This window comes from Amphiprion ocellaris, chromosome 3 (assembly GCF_022539595.1).
Source record: "Amphiprion ocellaris isolate individual 3 ecotype Okinawa chromosome 3, ASM2253959v1, whole genome shotgun sequence".
In the NCBI taxonomy this organism is placed as follows: Eukaryota; Metazoa; Chordata; class Actinopteri; family Pomacentridae; genus Amphiprion; species Amphiprion ocellaris.
The window spans coordinates 31081970-31102423 of NC_072768.1; the positions used below are offsets into that span (position 1 = coordinate 31081970).

Genomic DNA, 20454 nt, shown 5'->3' on the forward strand with positions numbered 1-20454 from the left:
TTTGCCTCTAAAAACAACTTTTTAATTAAAAGTTCGAATATATAATTGTCACAATTCACAAGTGATGAATGTAAAGATCTAAAAAAACTCTAATTAAAACCAGAAAACAATTAAAACATACTCATCCACTTGGAAAACATCCAGTACAGAAAAACGTCCCAGACAAGTCTACCCAAGCTTAGCTACATCCTCTAAGGCTGATTCATGCTTTCTGCATCCACACTGAACTGTCCACTGTTCACTACAAGCTTACCTGCAGCACACTGGCCAGGAAGACAAGTGGTGATTAAAACAAATGTTTGGTATGAAGAGAGGTGGTACGAGGACAATTTCAACCATCCACACCTTTGTAATTTATCATTAACATGGCTGTAGTTAAATTAGTTCCTCCTGGACTTTGGAGGAGTTCGAGCATTGCGGGAGCCCAAACACAGTAGAAAGTTCTCCAGAGGTCCCTGTTCTATGTTCACACACTGTCGGTAGTTACCTGCTGTTTCCTCATACATTTTTCTGTGTTTGATATGAGGGGAAATGCAAGCGGCTGTGTAGCAGACCACCAGCCTTATTGTAGAATGTTCTGTGTCCGTGTTTTCAGTTCGCTTATCTGCCAGACGCAAAAAGCATGAACTGGCCATCAGTGCTAAGATTAGGCTACAAGTTCCCCGGACCAATTGCTGGACTGGATGAACAGAAATAATCACCTGGCAGGAAAATTATTTTCTTTTTGTGGTAATTGTCTCGTATATCTACACCAAACTTTTTTTCTTTTTCCACCAATCAGCAACTGACAGGTGGATCATGTGGTCTCAGCCAGTGTCTTTGGCTTATCTCGGCTCTGTTTGGGACAGACAGACGGAGTGTCCTCTTTGGACAGCAGGTTGTTTTTGCGGAGGTGGCAGGCCTCCTGGTAGGGGGGGCGTATTGGTGGCTGGATAGGTGGGGTGTACTGGTACTCTTTGCCAGCATCGAGCTAAAGGAAGGCAAGAAACAGTCAAAAGGAAATTTCATTGAGATAACCACACGCATCACTGAAACAAGAATGAATCCATCCTTAACTGATCCTTTAAAACATATTCAACACATTCTTCTAATCATCTAAATCGAGGTGTTTCGTCTGGTAGCTACAAATCCTTGAGGAAACTTTACTGATTGATGTTCGTGCATTGTGTATTACTCCCATTCATATCAAGTCTGGGCATTCATTTGAAAGGTAATTACTTTCAATAAATGATCAGTTTACAGTATTGAGGTTAGATTTTGGCAGCTCTGGCACCTTTTGGTTCACTGCAATTTCACAGTGTCTCCCGGTGTGTTACACTGATTTTGGGTATAAGAGACATTGATTGATGTGATGTATTTAGCACAGTAATATAGAAGGCGCTACAACGTGCATTTCTCTCCCTTGTGTGTTCTCCACCAATAGCTTTTCTACATGGGAGCAAACAGTAAACAGGTCTAAAAACCCACCAAACAACATTAAAGGAATATTTTAGTATTATAGGATAGTTTGACTCGGTGAAGACAAGAAGAATAAAGCTGTTCACCTGCAGAGGGTAGGTTTTGTCTGAGTCAAAGGCACTGAGGTCACCACATGCCAGGAAGGGAACAATGACACGGTTTGGACCCTCCAACTGGTTAAAATCTACATCTGAAGGACAGAGACCAGAAACCAGACTGAGAAGAGACAGATGATTTAAAAGCTACATCAAGACTACATAACATTCAGAAGAAGAAATGACAAATGAACTCATTATAACACAGAGACCACTGTTAAACACTGCAACACACTGGGGGCTCTGCTGATACAGCCTCACTGGGTCTGGTATCAGTAGTTAGCTAATGCTAACAAACTTCCAAAAGATGTTGTTGTGATTTATATTACTGAGTCAATTTATATCTTCTTCTTTGCTTCCTGTTTTAGCCTTTTACCATGAAGGGCACTCTGTGGAGTTTTTGGACCTCTAATACCAACTGGGCTCATGTTTTGTTGCATGTGTATGCAGATGACCTTCACTAACTTAAAGGCAGGATATGCAACTAAAATGCAAATCCAGCAAAAACATTTCTTTGCTGGTCTTTTAAAACATGAATAGTTTCAAATAGTACACTACCAGTCAAAAGTTTGGACACACCTTCTCATTTAATGGTTTTTCTTTATTTTCATGACTATGGTTCTTGCCATAATATGGATTTTAACAGTTGTCAAATAGGGCTGTCAACTGTGTACCAACCTGACTTCTGCACAGCACAACTGATGGTCCCAACCCTATTAAGAAGGCAAGAAATTCCACAAATGAACCTTGACAAGGGACATGTGTGAAGTGAAAACCATTTCAGGTGACTACCTCATGAAAGTCATCCATACAATGCCAACAGTGAACTAAGCAGTAATCAAAGTAAAGGCTGGCTATTTTGAAGAATCTAAAATATAAAACATATTTTGACTTATTTCACACTTTTTTGTTTACTACATAATTTCATATGTGTTCATTCATAGTTCTGATGCCTTCAGTGAGAATCTACAATGTAAATAGTGATGAAAATAAAGAAAAAACATTAAATGAGAAGGTCTGTAAAACTTTTGGCTGGTAGTGTAGAACGGCTCAGTGAATCTCTATTCTGATCACACTGTGATCAGTCAAGCCGACCCAGCTGGCTTGTCAACAAACATGTGGGTCTCCAGCAGCTCCAGATGTGGTCTGGATGCTCTAATGGCTCTATGACTATAATCTCTCCTGATCTGCTTCTGATATCCAGATAAAGACCTGTATGTGAAAGGGGGCTCGTAGTTACCATAGGAGTGATCCAGCAGAGGGTTGGACATGTTTGGGATGTAACCTTCAGGAGGAGAGTAATTCTGACAAACCACAAAGGCCTCTGCACACAGAAAGAAAAATCAGTTGTCAACAGAGTTAAAGCAAATGGTCTGGTGTGAATTGTGGTACAAAAAAAAAAAGGATGAAAAACAACCTGACAAAATTATATTCATTTTGAGAGACTCAAACAACAACTTTTTTAAGGTCTGGCAGCCATTCAACATTCAAATCAAAGATAACATTTTGTGTATGACAGTGTCTGGACATTAATAATGTTGAAACGTGTAGCAAAAATGACAATAAACTCAACTTTGCTTTTTTTCAGTAGATGTACAAACAAAGACTACATTGGTCTGGGGTTTGCCTCCTGATGGTCCCCTGTGATTGGTCCACGGTGGCGTCACTTACCGATGCTGGAGTTCCTGCTGCTACGAGGCTTGGCACAGGTCACACCGCTGAAGAAGACCTTCAGCTGAGAGTACAGCAGCGTCACATCTTTACCTCGGAAGATCTGGGACATGCAGGACAGCGTGGTGTTAACACGGGTTAATCTCACTGGAGACAGATACCCACGGCCCACAATGCACCACTGCATAGCATATTATTACTCCACCACTTATGTGACAATCAGTGTTGGCTTGTCTGTCAATTTTGGCAGAAATGCGGCTTATAGTCTGGATCAACGGATTTGTTAAAGATTTCTGTATCATTGCGAGATAGTGGCATGGCGTCACTGTAACCATGACAACGAGTGAACGCTACGTCAGCTGCCTGCTGACGATCACGATTGTCATCCTACTACAAATTGACCGCTCTGGACTTATCTTGAATTATCTGTCAGAAAAGAAACAAGGGACACCTGATTAAATTGTGGGGGTGTTTCCGAGTCCCATCAATTCCCGCCACCCGCTACATATTTAGGTCACGCGATTCGGTATCCGTACATAACGTACACATGCATAGCGCACACCTATGCTCAGCGCAAGGTCATTTTGTTTGTGGGTACATCTATATTAAGTGGCCAGATTCTATATTGCCATGATTTCTGATCATAAATAACTAATAAACAATGCCATATGGGGTAATGAACTGCCTTGGTGGAGTACTGCGCTCTCTGAGTGCTTTTTTCGTTTACGCTATGGTAATTCACACTTTGTTTTTTGGTGCTGGTTGAACAAGCTTCTGCAAACTGAAATTTACCTATGACAAACTGAGGAAGGTTTCACAAGGGTACACTCAGACTGTAGCTTCTATCTAACAGTCAGACTTCAGTTAGACGTCTCATTTATCTGTAGTACAAAGTTGATTAGCTCCTGACTATCTTCAGCAGGACCAACTTGCTATAAAGTGTAAGTTAAGACTTCTTTGAACTACAAAAAAATAGCTGACCAGACAACTGCTGGCTGTCCAGACTGCTCATAATGTCTGCACCTTGAAACATCGAACAGTTACGTGGCTCATACTCAGGGAAGAATGTAAAAATACAAAATAAAAAACTAATCTGGTCAAAATGGAACCACAGTAAACCTCCAACAGGTTATAGTGTTCTCTGGAAATTCTTCATCCTGTCATTGTTTCACAGTATTAGGGTTGCCACCATCAGTCGGTAAAATCACTGGCTTCATATATAAGTGTTTTAAACAGATGAATGGTTGCTACTCAGGTGCTGGACACCTGCAGTGAATCGACGAAACAGTACTCCATTCTCACTCTGAGAATCCTGCAGCTGGACAATGAGCTGAACATTTATAGAGCACATGAAGACTGAGAAAGTCAGTCATTCCTGACATGACAAGAAGCTCTTCCGAACATTGTCATATCATGCTGACAGAACACGAAGGAGTCCATGCAGCCTGAGTGCTGCTGTCCCTAAGCTGGGAACTACTGGGCTAAAGTAAAGAATGGTCTGTAAAGTAGTTATAATTATCTCCATCACAACTAGCTACTGTAAGGTGTAAGCAAAATTCCCAGAAAACTGTAGCGGCTACCATCCCTGTCAAACTGGTCCCCTTATGATGTGATACAGAACGTTGCAACGCTTGAAACACTTCCTGGAAATCCTGTTATGGGAACATAGCAAACATCATTTGCAATGAGAGCTCAATCTCCTAAACTGTGTCAAAACAGCTAACCTAAACTTAAATTTCATTTTGGGGAAGAGGAATAAGTCACGCAGAGCCAAATCTGGTGAGTAGGGCAGAAAGAGCAGTGACTGTGCTGTTGTGGCCAAATAAAACTGTGTGCCCGAGGCACCCACATGCCACAATTCAGGTTGTTTGTGCCAAACATGTCCCCCATGGGAGACTAATTCATGACGCACAACCACATCACAACGGAAGAAAACAACGAGCATGACTATGATACGTACACTGCTGTTCAAAAGTTTGGGGTCACTTAGAAATGTCTTTATTTTAAAAAGAAAAGCTGTTTTTTTCAATGACGATAACATTAAAATAATCAGAAACACAGTCTGGACATTGTTAATGTGGTAAATGACTATTCTAGCTGGAAACAGCTGATTTTTAATGGAATATCTACAGAGGGATACAGAGGAACATTTCCAGCAACCATCACTCCTGTGTTCTAATGCTACATTGTGTTAGCTAATCGTGTCGAAATGCTAATTGATGATTAGAAAACCCTTGTTCAATTATGCTACCACATGAAAAAAAGTGTGAGTTTTCATGGAAAACATGAAATTGCCTGGATGACCCCAAACTTTTGAACGGTAGTGTACATCATGCTGCTGCTTGCACATTGATGTGTCAGAATTAACAATCTAATGTCAGATAGAATGATCTATTAAAGAGGCACTTTAAGTAAATTGTGCTAATAATACGAGATTTTTAATGCAGGACTTTTACGTTCATGAATTACTACCTTATACCACCACTGTATACTGCTGTCTGCCATAGTGCTTCTAATACACAGGAGGACTTTACACCTAATTGTCTTCATTGGACCTCAGGATGGGACTCTGTATTTAGGACCTGTGAACATTATGTATTATAAAAATAATCCAGTGAAGAACACATGGACTCACCTTGGCCACAAATGTTCCTCCAGGTTTCAGGACATGAGTGGTTATGTTCAGAGCCTGAGAGACAAACAGCTGTCAGCATGATATCATGTGACACCCGATGTGAACACAACACACCTCTGTACTCACTGCCAATAGGAGCTGAGCCTGGATGTACTCATCCACATCATGGAGCCCAGTCACTACAGAAACACAGAATGAAAGAGAATAATAAAAACAACTGGAAGACAATAGAGACTTAATGAGCAAGGACAGACAAGAAGTGAGCATCTCACCATCCGGAGCTCCATCACAAACGACCAGGTCGGCCGGTTGACCCTCAAAGTGGCGAATTATCTCCTCAGCAGTGGACACCTGCGAGAAAGAAGATGATGTAGGTTGTGGGACACACAAGGAGTCTTCAATATGATGGGTCATGTTTGAGCAGCAGTGGAGTTGCTGTTGCTACTGATTTCCTTTCATGTTTACTGTAAATCCAGGCTGCTGATAAACCAACTAGAAAAGCACTCAGAGAGCGCAGTACTCCGCCAAGGCTGCTCGGTCACTGTATGATTTCCGACGTATGAAATCTTTAAACAATTCGTGATCCGCAGCGGTGGATTTGGAATAGAATCGCAATCATGTGATCGTCAGCAAGCAGCGCCCGCTTGTTGTCATAGTTACAGTGATGCCATGCCGCTATCTCGCAATGCTACAGAAATCGTTACCAATTTGTGGATCCAGACTATAAGCCGCATCACTGCTAAAATCTAATCACTTGGTCCTTGTGTCATTTCTGACCTTCCCTGAAAATTTCATCCAAATCCGTTCATCCGTTGTTGAGTAATGTTGCTAACAGACGGACAGATAGACCGACGCCAATCGTCAAATAACTCCACCTGACATAAAAGAGAAACGTACAGGGCTACAGATGCATAAAAACAATATAGTAAAACAAAAACAATGACGACAAGAAAAGCACTCAGAGAGCGCAGTGCTCTGCCAAGGCTGTTCAGTCGTATCATTTTAGATGGATGAAATCTATAAATAATTTGTTGTCGATTTGTAGTAGGATCGCAATCATGAGATCGTCAGCAGGCAGCGCTCACTTGTAGTCATAGTTACAGCGACACCATGCCGCTATCTTGCAATGCTACAGAAATCTTTACCAATCTGTGGATCTAGACTATAAGCCGCATCACTGCTAAAATCTAATCACTTGGTCCTTGTGTTTCCTTCCTTTCTATGCAGAGCCTGTCATAAAAGGCTTATAGTTAAAGTGCCTGATTTTCTCAATGTTCACAAGTTTGACTTTTAATCAGCCATGCCTTATACTGTCTCTTAAAACTGACAAAGGAGGAGCTTTCTCTGATAGCTGTCGGTAAAGTATTCCAATTTTAGCAACCTTTAATAGATAAGGCATTCTGTGCAAATGAAGACTTTTCTAAATTTGACTTCACAATCACCCCTGGCAGCTGACTTTGTAATAGTAATACCATTTCTTTTTTTTTGATAAAATCCCCCAGAGGCGGTGGAGCCATCTCGTTCATTCATACTTTTAAATAATTCGAAATTCTCAATTCGTAAGAACTGATATTTCTTTAAGAATGCACAATGAGGAAATGACTGTGCCTTTTGGTCAAACACCTTGATGGCTTTTTTACAAAGCTGATCAATAGGTTTTAGAGCAGCGACACTAGCAAACAACCCGGTTGTGAAGCAGTATTCGATGTGAGACAGGATCACGCAGTGGAGATAGGATTTAGTGGCTTCTGTTGTAATGAAAGGATGAATTAGTTTAAATTTGTGTAAGTTCAATGTTATTATATTGGTTATCTTTTTGATTGTTTTTTCAAAGTGAGGTTGGAGTGTAAGACAACCCCAAGGTGCATAAAGTGAGTTACCATCTCCAATTCTTCCCCATGTAAGAACACAAAGGATCTGCTTTGTGTCACTGGTCGCTCGGTGAGCCTCACATAGTCAGATCTTTCTGTAATATCCTTCACTGTTTTTTTGGTGAACATCATACAATCTCCCTGTAAGTTGCAAAGTTAATCTGACCAATAAAGCCACAAGAGGCACATTAATGGGAAATACATGTGGCTGAAATAAACTGGTAGTATGTCCCACCTTGGTGATGTCTCCCTGGATCTGAGTGACTCCTGGAAGGGGAGCCATGGCCTGCAGGTCTACCGCCACGATCTTGACCTCCTCACCTGCCTCACCTTTCTCACCTTTCTCCTCCTGCCCTCTGAGTGGGAAAAAACAAAACCAATAAAAAATAGTAATCCTTCTATTTCTTTTACTCTGGATTTAAAATATTAGAATCTGAGGGTTTTTGTTCAGCTGAGTACATGCTCATAAATTAAAACAAATAAATAAATAAATTGGAAGTGACCTAAGTTTGCGACTGAGGACCTGACTCCAGCTGCCAGGAGCTGCACAAAGATCCACAGCTCTGTTCACACCTGAGAGAGAAAAACAAATCAGACTTTTATTATGAGACAGCAGACAAGTACAGCTGTAACAAAGATATAGTGGCTAACTATATTGATCAACAAAAAAAGTGAACAGTTCTGTATTCTCACTTTCCAGCTTCAGAAATGATATATTTTCCTGTTTATCTTTGTTACGTATAACAGCAAAGTAAATCATTTGGGGTTTGGAACATTAAAACACACAAATCAAAACATTTGAAGGTTTGACGTGCACAGTTTCATTGTGTTTTATGCATTTTATATGCAAAACGACTATTCAAAGAAATAATCTTTGTCTCTGGCGTCCTGTGGATCTCACCTGTGAACAGGTTGAACTCTTGATCGAGCTGCAGCAGCTTGAAGGCGCTCCTCGCTCTCCAGCCCTCCTCTTTGGCCAAACGGTAGTAAATGTCCCTCTTGTCTTTGGAGGAGCGACCCATCCTGACTGCTCAAAGCAAACACCTAGAGAAAGAGAAACACATCGGCCATATTTTTACTTGTCTATCTTCTTTCAGTGGCAGCTGGCTGGCTGGCTGGGTTGCAAATCATAGTTATACTTACAACTGAGTGTGTACAAGGTTCCATTATCAACAGTGATGAATTAAAATAGTGACAACAAACCTTTGCATACTATAATTTACAATGTCATGATCATTTGTTTTTCTTTGAAACTTATTAACCTATTAAGTCGCAATGATTCTTAAAATGTTTTTAAATACCTCGTTAAACACAAACGGTAAGTCCGAGATTACCAATTATATTCAAAGCATCACCTGTTTTCACTGTCCCCATAACCAAAACACAACAGTGAAACAACTCCTAGAGTCAAGATTTTACAAAAATTGATAATGTTGGGTTGAATCTATAATAGCCGAATTGAAGTGCGTCTTATGGCAAATCTAAAAACGTATTCAGTTAGAATTCAAACAACACATCTATTTGCGGTACATCGTCTAATTTACTTTTTAAATGGAGTTTGGCGCCTAGCGTATAGAGTCGATCGATTTCCTGGCTGTCTGAGCTTGTCGCCCGATGTTGCCTCAGTGTTTGTCTCTAGGTTTAACACATATTTATGTATAACCAACATAAAACATAGAACAATGACATTATATAGAATTTAGGTATCATTCCATCGTCATTTATAAAAATTATTTGCTCACTGTTCACGTGTTGTTCCGATGTTGACGACGAAAGGACCCCTAGCTGCCGGCAGCGCCTGTTCAAAATGAGAAAAAGGGTTTTCTTATTTTAAAAAAAATAACTTAAATAAAAATGAATCTGATGAAACCACTTAATGAATTTAGTTATTAAAGTTATTTAATATTTATATCCACCTCTTTTTTAATTGTGTTCCTTTAGGTATTTTCAAGTGTTTTCGGGTGTCTGTTTTCTCAGTTGCGGCCACAATATGGCGCTACAGATACATTAAAGCTATTTCCTATAGCAACATCTTGCAGAAAATATTAATTATCCATCGCTGCGTACAAAAAAAATAAAAATGCAGCATCATCTTCGATAGGAAATACTGACGGACACTGCAGATGAAAACAAGCCTAAACTGAAAAACAATTCCTACCAACAAAGAGCTCTGCTGTCTGATACCCGGTTGTTTGCTGCTGACACACTATAAACCATCAGGAGGACATGACTGACATTAAAAATGGCATTTTGATCAAAGAAATGTTACTAATATAGATTATTAAAAAGTCACAATACATTTTTCCAAAATGTGCTGTAAGAAAACTAATGCCCCTCAATTTGCTAAGTTAAAACTTTCAGATAATTAGAATATGGTGGAAAAGCTTTAACATTTTTCATCAGACATTGCTCAGACATCCCGACACACATGCAATAAATCTCAAAAAATTAGAATATTCCAAAAGATCAATTTCAACAAAATATTGCAGGAATATCACACTCTTAAAAGTATGTTCATGTCTGCCCCCTTTCCTCAAATTAATGCAGCAAGGCAGTGTGACATGGAGGCAATCAGCCTGTGGCACTGCTGAGGTGTAATCGATGTCCAGGTTGCCTTGACAGCGGCCCTCAGCTCTTATTTATTATCAGGTCTGGTTCATCCCATTGTCCTCTTGTCAATACGTCACAGATTTTCTATGGGGTTCAAGTCTGGTGAGTTGGCTGACCAATCTAGCACTGTAATGCCATGGTCCGTGAACCATTCCTGACTGGTTTTAGCAGTGTGGGGAGATGCCAGATCCCACATGAAGGCAAAATGTGCATCTCTGAAAAGCTCTTCAGCAGACTGACCTGTAAGCCGTTATCACAAGTGAAACAAATAAAGGTTTGAAATATTTCGGTTTATGTGTACTGGGTCTAGAGTAATGTCTGATGAAAAACATTGACACTTTACCACGATATTCTCATTACATGAAAAGCCTAGCACTTCAGTTTTCCTACAGTTCCATTCGACAGGATGACAAAAAACATTTAGCAAATTTTAACTGCCTCAACAGCTTTTAAAAACTGCTTTCAATTTAGAGTCACAGATGTAATATATTTCTCAATTTATCGATCAACAATTCCCTGAATTGATGTTGAAGGAGTCTGGCAAGAATTAAAGAGAAACTGATCCAAATTGTAACCTATAAAGTTGGTGCAGAGAAAAGTTAGGAGCCTGAAAGGATGAAACCCATCACACAGAAAGTTGTTTAGATACGAAACGTTTTATTCTGAAACATTGTCATGAAAAAATACCCTTTTCCCCTGTCAGAGTTTTGCATTTCATAACACAACTGTAAAAGTGTAACAAATGAGTCAGAGAATGAAAAATTGTTAAAATGTTTAAACTCTAGACAATTTTTTAAAAAGAGCCTAATTATATTCAGTTTTTATGCTCGCAATAGAAAAAAGATTTTAAAAAAAGAAAAAATATTTGGAAGTGTTAACAAGATAATAAATAAATAATCACAGGACAAGGAATGCCTCTTTGCTAAATAAATATAAATTTACAAAATGTATATATTTACAAACAAAAACTGTAGATTCAAAATACAAAACCGAATATTTGCATTGACTGTGCATTTTCCACCCTGACAAACAATTCCAACTAAACAAAGGAAATGAAAGACAGAAGTTGGATTGGTTGTGGAACCTCAGAACCTTTAGAGAACCGACTAAAAAAAAATAACCGAATGAACCCAACTTTAACCAAAAAGTGTGCATGTTAATGTAGCATCAACTGTATCTGAACAATGCATTAAAAAAACAGTTCAGCTTGAAAAAGGAGACCAATCAACTAAACAAATATATTGATAAAACTCAAATGTAAACAGAAGTAAACATTAAACGATGAGATGTCTTCTACATGAAGTAAACATTTATACTCAGCAGAGTTACGTGTGAAAAAGCCATGATTCTAGTGTCCTGAACCAGTCAGAGCTCTACAGAGGTGTTGGCAAATTTGGCTCATGTCAGCAGATGAGGATACTTCACTAGCTGAAGGCTGACATGATGGCTGGGGTAGGGTGTGATTTGGAGGACAGCTCCTCCAATTACAGAAAAATAGTTTAGGTAGCTTTTCCGGCTGCTTTTCTCAGTTTCCTGTTACTGTTACGAATATTTTTGGGTTTGAGACTGTTGGTCGAGAAAAACAAGCCATGTGAAGAAGAGCTACAACTATTGATCGATGGGTTACCACAGTGAAATTAATCGCAAAATATTTTAATAATCGATTAAATGGTTTGAGCAATTTCAAGGAAAAAGAAATTTCTAATTCTAGCTGTTTAAATGTGATTATTTCCTGGCTTCTTTTGCTCTTCTATGACAGTAAACGGAACACCTTTGGCTTGTGAACAAAACGAGGCAGAATTTTCTGATATTTTATAGACCGAAACAATTGATAAATTAATCAAGAAAATAATCAGCAGATTTATGGACAACACAAAATAACCATTAGTTGTGACCCTGACATATGGATGTCTCTTTGGTCTAGAAACAGGTGGGACATTTTTCACTGTTTTCTAACTTCCTGCGCTGCATTCTCTCAAAGAAAAACCAACGGAGGCCTTTTCTCATTATCACTGTACTGTCAATGGATATTGCAAGCCACCAGATTCTGGGACCGCAGCTACCAAACACAGCGGTGACATCTCATGTAAACAACATCAGTAGCTTTCACAGTTGGGATTCTGTGTCACAACTATGTCTGACAGACCAACAGTGTCAACCAACCTAACAGAGGACAGACTGATTTTTGCCTCACTGAAGGACTTCAGATGCCTCTGCAATGGTGAAATACTAATAAGAAAACACTCCACACAAATCACTGACAGTATCTCAAACAAGCAGAGTCATCATAATTAGGAGAAAAGTACTGCCTGAATATAAGGAAACAGTATCAGACACTCGTATCCTGATGTCAGATAGACCATGTAGGTAGAATGAGTTGCTGCTTCCCACATCTGTCTGACTGCATAACTCTTTGTGTGTTCACTCTTGTTTCTAAGTAATTTCCTTGTTGTTTCTTTCTGACTGCAGACCGAACCAAAAAAAAAAATCTAAATTCCAGGTCTTGTAATTACAAGATGCATACAGTCAAGATAAGATAAAGTTACCTGCTGTTTTTTCTTTGAATCCAAAGCAAGTAAAGAGTTACAGGAAAAAATGTTACACTGCGTAATACTTAAAACTGTTCATTCAGCCCACCGTGATGAGTATAGAGGTCACATCACAGAAATTAAGCTATAAAACTCACATATATTGTAAAAAAAAATACTTTAAAAAGAAATAAAAAATATTGGAAATGAATCTGACTGCACCTCTGAAAAGACTGAACTTTCCTTTACAGTCTTTTTTTTTTTTTTTTTTTGCTGGATGCTGATTACCATGGCAACGCATTGCTAACAACAGTTTACTAACACAAGGCACTGAGAGCAGCATAGAGCTGCTGCATCTTCTGTGAACAGAGGATCCAGCCTCATTCTTAAACTGCCCACAACTCCATGATCAACACAAAGTAACTGGGGGGCAGCTGCCATTAAGTCCAAGCCATGCCCCCTTGACCAATCAGAGGCTCTGCTGACTGGAGGAAGAGGAGGAGTCAGCTGTAATTGTATGAAGTGTGATGTTGCCCTCATCAGTTTGCTGACAGTTGCTGTCTGTCAGCCAGGGGTGGAGGAGGATCTGCTCCAGTGTTGGCCGGTCAGAGGGCTGCTGGCTCAGACACCAGCCAATCAGCTGCTGGCACTCTGTGACAAAAACAAAAGAAAATTAGAAAGAAGAAGCACGGCAGAAAACAGCATCTCTCGCTCTTTCTCTCTCAAAACAAACCTTAACAAGTTCAAGTTGATGCCGTTTGTCGTGTTAGTTTGACGGGCAGGCAGAGGCACTGAGGTCAGCATATGCTGTGTTTCGCTCTTCATAGTTTATTCCATTGTTATTTTGACACCACTCTTTATTGCACACTGAGCACTGGTCTGAAGATGTTCTCAGGAAGAATCAAAATGCATTTGAGTCCACCAAATCTCAAACGCATCATTTTAACAACCAGACTTTTTGTTTACAACCTAACCTACCTATTGACTATACAGATAAGATGCAGATTTATACAGCTTGACAAAATAGAGTGCCTGAAAGGTTCTGAAAGGGGAAAAACATCCTGATGCAACCCTGGTTATTACCAAGATCCAAACGTAATGTTGGGTGACTCAGCCTGACTTTCAGAGTTCCAGTTCATCCCTGAGGGGCTGAACAGGGACAATCACATGTTTAAGTCTTCCCTAGACTATTTACACAAACTTGTGTATTTGCACTCCATCTAAAATATAACTGAGATCCTCTTCATGGGAAATAAGGGATGAAGACTAAGCCACGTAAAGAGGCCTAGGACAAAGACCCAAGTGTCCACATACCCTTTGCCATAGAGCAAACCTACAGCCAGTTTCAAGTGTCTGTAACCACTGTGAACAACTAAAAACAATGTTTGGAAATTAGCCTCAGCTCTACACAGAATGGATTTGTCACACTTGGACTGACCTGTGGAGATTTTGCGTCTGAAGTAGATCTGTCCTCTCAGGATCTCTTCGTCCTGTTCAAAGGGGATGTCGCCACACACCATGTCATACAACAGCACACCGAGTGACCAGGTGGTGGCTGATTGACCGTGGTACCGACGGAACCGGATCCACTCTGGAGGACTGTACACCCGGGTTCCTGCAGAGAGGTGGGAGAACTCTTGTATTAGGTGTGTGTTTATTTACGCACACAGACACAAACTTACATGCATACAAGGTTTCTTACAAGTAAACGCACATGCACACACGGTACTGAAAACACATTTAGCGTCATGTTCATGAATTCCACACTAACAACAAATTCAAACAAACCTAAAAATATGGTTTATGATTTACATTAGGTCCCCAATATTTCTGCTCTTTTTGTTTTCTACAATTTTTCTCTCACCTTAAAACTAAACTAACAGACAAAACTCTCCTTCCTGCTCTGGCACCAATCCTGTCCATTCACTGTTATTGCGACAGCACTAGCACAACACTGTGCTTAGACTGACAATGCATCAAAATTACTGTCAGACAGCCAGACTCACCATCAAACTCAGTGTAGGCGGTGTCTTTCAGGAGGGCCCCTGAGCCGAAGTCGATGAGTTTGATCTGTCCAGTCCTCAGGTCCACCAGCAGGTTCTCGTCCTTGATGTCACGGTGGACGACACCGCAGGTGTAGCAGTGACGCACCGCCTCCAGCACCTGCAGGAAGAAGTCTCGTGCCGCAGCCTCATCCAACGCACCGCGCTCTGTGATGTAATCAAACAGGTCCTGGCCCGACTCGGGACGCTCCATCACCATCAGCCAGCCATCTGCCCGCTCCCACCAATCCAAGAGCCGCACCACACCGCCAAATGCCCCGCCAACCTTCTTCAACAGCACAATCTCAAGAGGAACCACGGCACCACACTGGGAGAAAGATTTTAATAAAAGAGTTTTTCATGAATATATAACTGACAATACATTTAATACAGATGAAAACAATACCATGCAGAAAGAAGTACTGATTATCCCTGTAATGCATTCCACTATCACAAAATCAGTAAAGGGATAACTTTTGTTCCACCTCTATTATCCTTGTTAGTATGTATGGCACTCCACCGTATCATGTGCATTTTCTGCAGGCAACACCATATTACATGCCACACACTGATTTATTATGTCCATTGCACACTGTGATGGATGCCACCATTTTAAAGCAGCTGTATTAAATGTTGGTAGCCCTACTGCATTCACATAATCTGGTGTTCTTCATTAACTACATCTCAATTATTTTTTCCCTTTATTTAGTTTGACTTTTAAACATTGCACATGCATTAGTGAACAGACAGTGACAAAATGTTTTAGTCTCAGACTATACTCATAGGTTATTTAGCATTGTTGGGAGTGACTTTGTTTATACTTAGAGTGTAGATCTTGAGGCAACTTCTGTATAGTCCCACTTGAGATTGTCTTTAGGGATGCTTCCTGATTCATTTTTAATTCCAGAACCCAATGCGTAAAGCACTGCTAGCTGGACAGAAAGTGGTTTATCAAGCTGTACTAAGTAACCGCCATATCATGGGGACAATGACATTAGTAACTGAGTTTATTTCTTTGGAGTACATGTGTGTTTTGGTATTTTCGCTTTGGTTACATGGTATAAAATTTAAAAACAAATGTATATTAAAGATGAAGATAGTGATCTCAAACTGTATCTGTTTTAAAGGATTAACAAACTGATCTAACAGCTGAACTGAATGTAAAATAAAAAGACAGGTAAGTCTCACCAGAGTGCCCAGCTCAGTCACTCTATCCCTGTTCACATGTTTCACCGCCACCTGTATGGAAACAAACACAACATTAACATAAAGCATAAAGAGTATATTCTGTTCCTACACAAAAACACAGAAGAGACTACCGATGCAACAGCTGGTATAAATTATCTCTAACTAATAACAGCAACGTGGAACTATGTTTGCTGCCTTGGTTTTTAAATTTTGTCCTTTATTTATGGTAAAACTGTTTTTTATTCAGTTTTTTAACGATGCCATAAAATCCTCAAACAACATTTTATTAACTTCTGCCCGCAATAAGGAAGAAGCAAGTTCAAATGATTTTCCAGACGGTACAGAGAGCAAAGCCTAACAGACAGCAGGCTTTCTCTGAAAACAAAGACACATGCCAGACGGAACTGCACTGTCAAGTTCCACAGCTGACGTGCATATAAGAGGAAGTACAAGGCATAGCGCCAGCCTTCCAAATAAAAGCAGTTCTCATTGTGGAATGCACGGATTTAAAAATTACTTAGTTAATCCAATAGAAACTAGCTGCTTTAATTAACGAAGCACAATACAAAGATAAAATTAGGAAACAGGTTATGGTATAGACAAAAATTAAAGCTCAGATGTTATATATGTCAAATGCTCCAAAAGTGGGACCAATGATAAGATGACAGCAAGTACATTAGTGGAGCAAGAACTGATGACAAATTACATGACAAAATGATTAAGTAACAACAAATATTGTCAGACCATGCATTTCTAGCCATTTATTTTTATCAGGAAGAAAACTGATATATGGGCAATAAAGCTGCAGCAAGTAATCAATCAATTCATAAATCAAAAGAAAAATATACTGTGTGTCCCCAAATTTGAAGATATATCTCCTTTCATTAACTTACATTACAGGAAGTCCAATATTTTGAGGATTTAATGACCACTTTGAACTCAAATTGTGCTTGGCAATGTTTTTGTTTTACTCATTGTTGGATATTTAATCAATTAATAAAAATATCTAAATTTTTTTTTTAAAGTAATGATAATACAAACGATATTACACTGCAGCCCTAATAAATATTACTGAAAATGGAGTCGAGTCGGAGTTTCCGCAATCACGACAGGCTTTCATTGTGAAGGCCAGACAGGAAGTGCTGCGGCTCACTGTGTGTCATTTGACGCTGCAAGCCGCGACCATGTGCTGTGACCAAAACAAAGCGGATCCACGCGCTTACCGGTAGCCCGTCGGCCAGACGAACCGCCGAGTAAACGGTACCGAATCCTCCGCTGCCGAGCACCGAGCCCAGCCGGTAGAGCTTCTCAAACGGCTGCTTCTCCGCTTTGGCTGCAGAGGACATAGAAAAAGCTGGGGTTAACTCAGGCTACATTGGGACGGTGGAGGCTCTGGACAGTATTGCGCCAAAATCTGACCCCCACTCTAACGACTCTGTAGATGTGTCGTTGTTTTGTTCTCGGCGTGGACATATTCAGCCGCCTCAGCTTTATATCTGGCTAAAAGAGGTTTATCGAGCAATACCGCATATATTCCATAATAAAATAAACACTTAACAAACATCACAGACGTCCTCAGATGACCCTGTTGTTCTGGCGACGGCCGTTTAAAGATGGTGGACCGTCGGTAGCTTCAACATCTCAACACTGAACTCTTTAAACGTGACGAAAATCAATATAAGAGACAGAGGCCATTTTTTACCAAAGACACCGGTTGTATTAGAAGGTAGCAACACATTTTGTACAACACCTGCCTGTCAAAATGGTCCCGGATTGTTCTATGAAAGGTATAAAGTAGCACCATCCACTAAACAATACCTGTCACGTCTTCATTAAAATAACCAACTTCAGCTGGTGTTGATCTCTCAAATCTAAATGACTGAAGCGTTTGTTGCCACCAGCTGACTTTATTTGCATTCATTTGGTTTGTCTGGCTCGCTGTATTACCATATTAAAATATCCTGTCTTGCACACATCGTTAGCTAATAAAATAATGCTTTTAAGAGAACTGCGTTACATTTCGTTAAGCTGTCGGTACACGTGTCATGTCGCACCGTGACCCGGGTTTCACAAATATTAGAATTTTCAGTTTTGAAAGACCAATTAGTGGTAGCTTGGTGCCCCAGTGATCGGTTAGGTTGGGTAAGGAGATTAAACCGGGTCACGGATTTCGGCGTAACGTCGGCGTGTTGCCGGTAAGACCTCGTTACCTTGCTGCAGCTTGGCCGGCAGATCCATGCTGGACGGGATGTGAGAGAAGGAGCCCAGTTTAGAGAGCAGCATGCTGCTCCTAGCTTCTTCCAAAACACGTCCACACGCTGAGAAAAGATGTGTGCCGTATATCTCCGAGAACAAACGAGTCTTCTGTCCCGCTCACTGCTAAAATAAGACTGAAACACGGTTCAAATCCACCGGCACTCCGGCCATTTTCAGAGCACACAAATAAAGGATGCTCCGGTATCCAGAGCAGCACGCGACTCTGCCGCTTCGCCGCTGCCAATATTTACAAAAATCACGCAGATCCTTCCGCCTGTCCCCACCTGAACCACTACCCAACTGTACACACAACCCGCCGCCCCACTGCCACAGTAACGCAACTGGGTTAAGATTGGCCTGTCGAGTCGGACTGGTTGGTGAATTTTAAGTCGGTGACGTAAAAAATGAAGCCCGAAACCGGCGGGATTAAATTGGACTACACGGACTAGTTTCTTTGTTGCATGACGAGCGTAGGGATTCAGAAAGGGTCGCTACAGCAGTGCCACGGCACATCAAAAAGAGAGGTTTCCCTCCCAATGAACTTTAAAATATGCTTCTAATAATAATAATAATAATAATAATAATAATAATAATAATAATAATAATAATAATAATAATAATAATAATAATAATTATTATTATTATTATTATTATTATTATTATTATTATTATTATCAAGAAGAAGAAGAATCTATTCAATCTATTTCAGTTTTATTATTCTAATTAGAACAGAATCATCAACTTTCAGAGTATTATTATACTCCATTTTATATTAATTTATACAGAGAGCCCAATACTGAACTTTATAATACCACCACATTCATATTAAAGCCAGCGTTACCCGTTTTTGTTTAGATTCATATTATAATTTTTTTGTAAGGCTCGTGGCAGTGAATCTTACTCATGTTTTTTCACCTTCCTAGTTTGTTCTGTTGTTGTTGTTCTCGGTGTGTGTGTGTGTGTGTGTGTGTGTGTGTGTGTGTGTGTGTGTGTGTGTGTGTGTGTGTGTGTGTGTGTGTGTGTGTGTGTAGTATCTGTTCTCGCTTCTCTCACCAACATGAGATTCATCCACTCAGCAGGATCCTGCAGTATGTACTTCCCACCTCCTCTATCACATCAGTTACCAGGTTGTTATTTTGCCTGGTGGGTTAGTATCACTTCATTCAGGCTCTAGTCCAGTCACATTGTCTGCATGGTGCTTTGAACTTCTCAGTGCATCATTTTCTCTCTACAGTTACCTGTCCGCCCCGCATCACCAATTCTCTTGTCACCAGGCCTGCATATCTCACACTCCCCTACCTGCCATACCGTCCTTCAGCCTCCAGCTTCACTCCACCAACCTGCCACACTCTCAGTTCCACTCACTGGTTACAGCCCAACACAGCACTGCCTGCCAAACACTCAGCTGATACTCATCAGCTTTTAACAGCCGCAGCTCAAATTCAGACTCAACTCACATGCAACATTTCACTCTCAAATGACAAATTACAATAAAACCTTCAGTGAATCGTCTTCCTTCCTGATCTGAGTCCTGTTTTCGCGTCCAAATTCTTAATGAACGCAGCATACATAGAACCATATAAAATTGCTGCCATTTTAGACACTTAAACATGCAAAAGTTTTCTCCTCCTTAAAACTATCCCTTATAATAAAGGTGATTTACTGAAAGACATGACACATAAAACTAACATTTTGTAGTCATTTTCATAATTTATAATTTGTAATTTAGATTTTTATTAAAAACTGATCAGACACATGAAAAATCTTTAAAAAAAAATATATTACACCTTGAAATCAATCAAATTAGTTTCGGGGTTCCAAGCGAGTAAAAATTAATTAGAATCTCCTTGAACCTTGATTACGATGCACAGAAGATTTTTGTAGTTGTTATTGTACTACTTTTGGTCTTGGGAAGAACGCATTGTCATACATGCACCACAGATTGATGTCTACGTATTCTGCATGTGTACACTACTGCCTAACATTGTAGCACAGTGGCTACTAGGACAGACATTTTAGGTTGCACACGGATGTCTGCAGAGGGGTTCACATGGATTTCAGGGACTCGTGAAGATAATAACAATTGCACGCATTTACACT

General features: G+C 40.0%; 2 protein-coding genes across 4 annotated transcripts; both read right to left on the reverse strand.

Moving 5' to 3' along the window:
* On the reverse strand, positions 1-9538 carry ftsj1 (FtsJ RNA 2'-O-methyltransferase 1). Of its 2 annotated transcripts, none has more exons than XM_023267968.3 (11): positions 9473-9538; positions 8632-8774; positions 8234-8303; positions 7966-8086; positions 6132-6210; positions 5986-6038; positions 5860-5913; positions 3225-3327; positions 2794-2877; positions 1545-1648; positions 1-970 (listed from the first exon to the last, which is right to left on the reverse strand). In XM_023267968.3, the coding sequence occupies exons 2-11, from the start codon at positions 8750-8752 to the stop codon at positions 797-799; spliced, it is 963 nt and encodes a 320-aa protein (XP_023123736.1). In that variant the 5' UTR covers positions 8753-8774; positions 9473-9538; the 3' UTR covers positions 1-796. The 2 variants fall into 2 exon arrangements, with proteins under 2 accessions (XP_023123736.1, XP_023123737.1); XM_023267969.3 differs by lacking the exon at positions 9473-9538 and adding an exon at positions 9275-9417.
* A 1439-nt stretch (positions 9539-10977) lies between these two features.
* Positions 10978-19677, reverse strand: LOC111567081 (serine/threonine-protein kinase pim-3-like). Of its 2 annotated transcripts, none has more exons than XM_023267972.3 (6): positions 19654-19677; positions 17322-17431; positions 16099-16149; positions 14875-15238; positions 14307-14483; positions 10978-13519 (listed from the first exon to the last, which is right to left on the reverse strand). In XM_023267972.3, the coding sequence occupies exons 1-6, from the start codon at positions 19658-19660 to the stop codon at positions 13338-13340; spliced, it is 891 nt and encodes a 296-aa protein (XP_023123740.2). In that variant the 5' UTR covers positions 19661-19677; the 3' UTR covers positions 10978-13337. The 2 variants fall into 2 exon arrangements, with proteins under 2 accessions (XP_023123740.2, XP_023123739.2); XM_023267971.3 differs by lacking the exon at positions 19654-19677 and adding an exon at positions 18309-18683.
* Between the last annotated feature and the right edge of the window lie 777 nt (positions 19678-20454).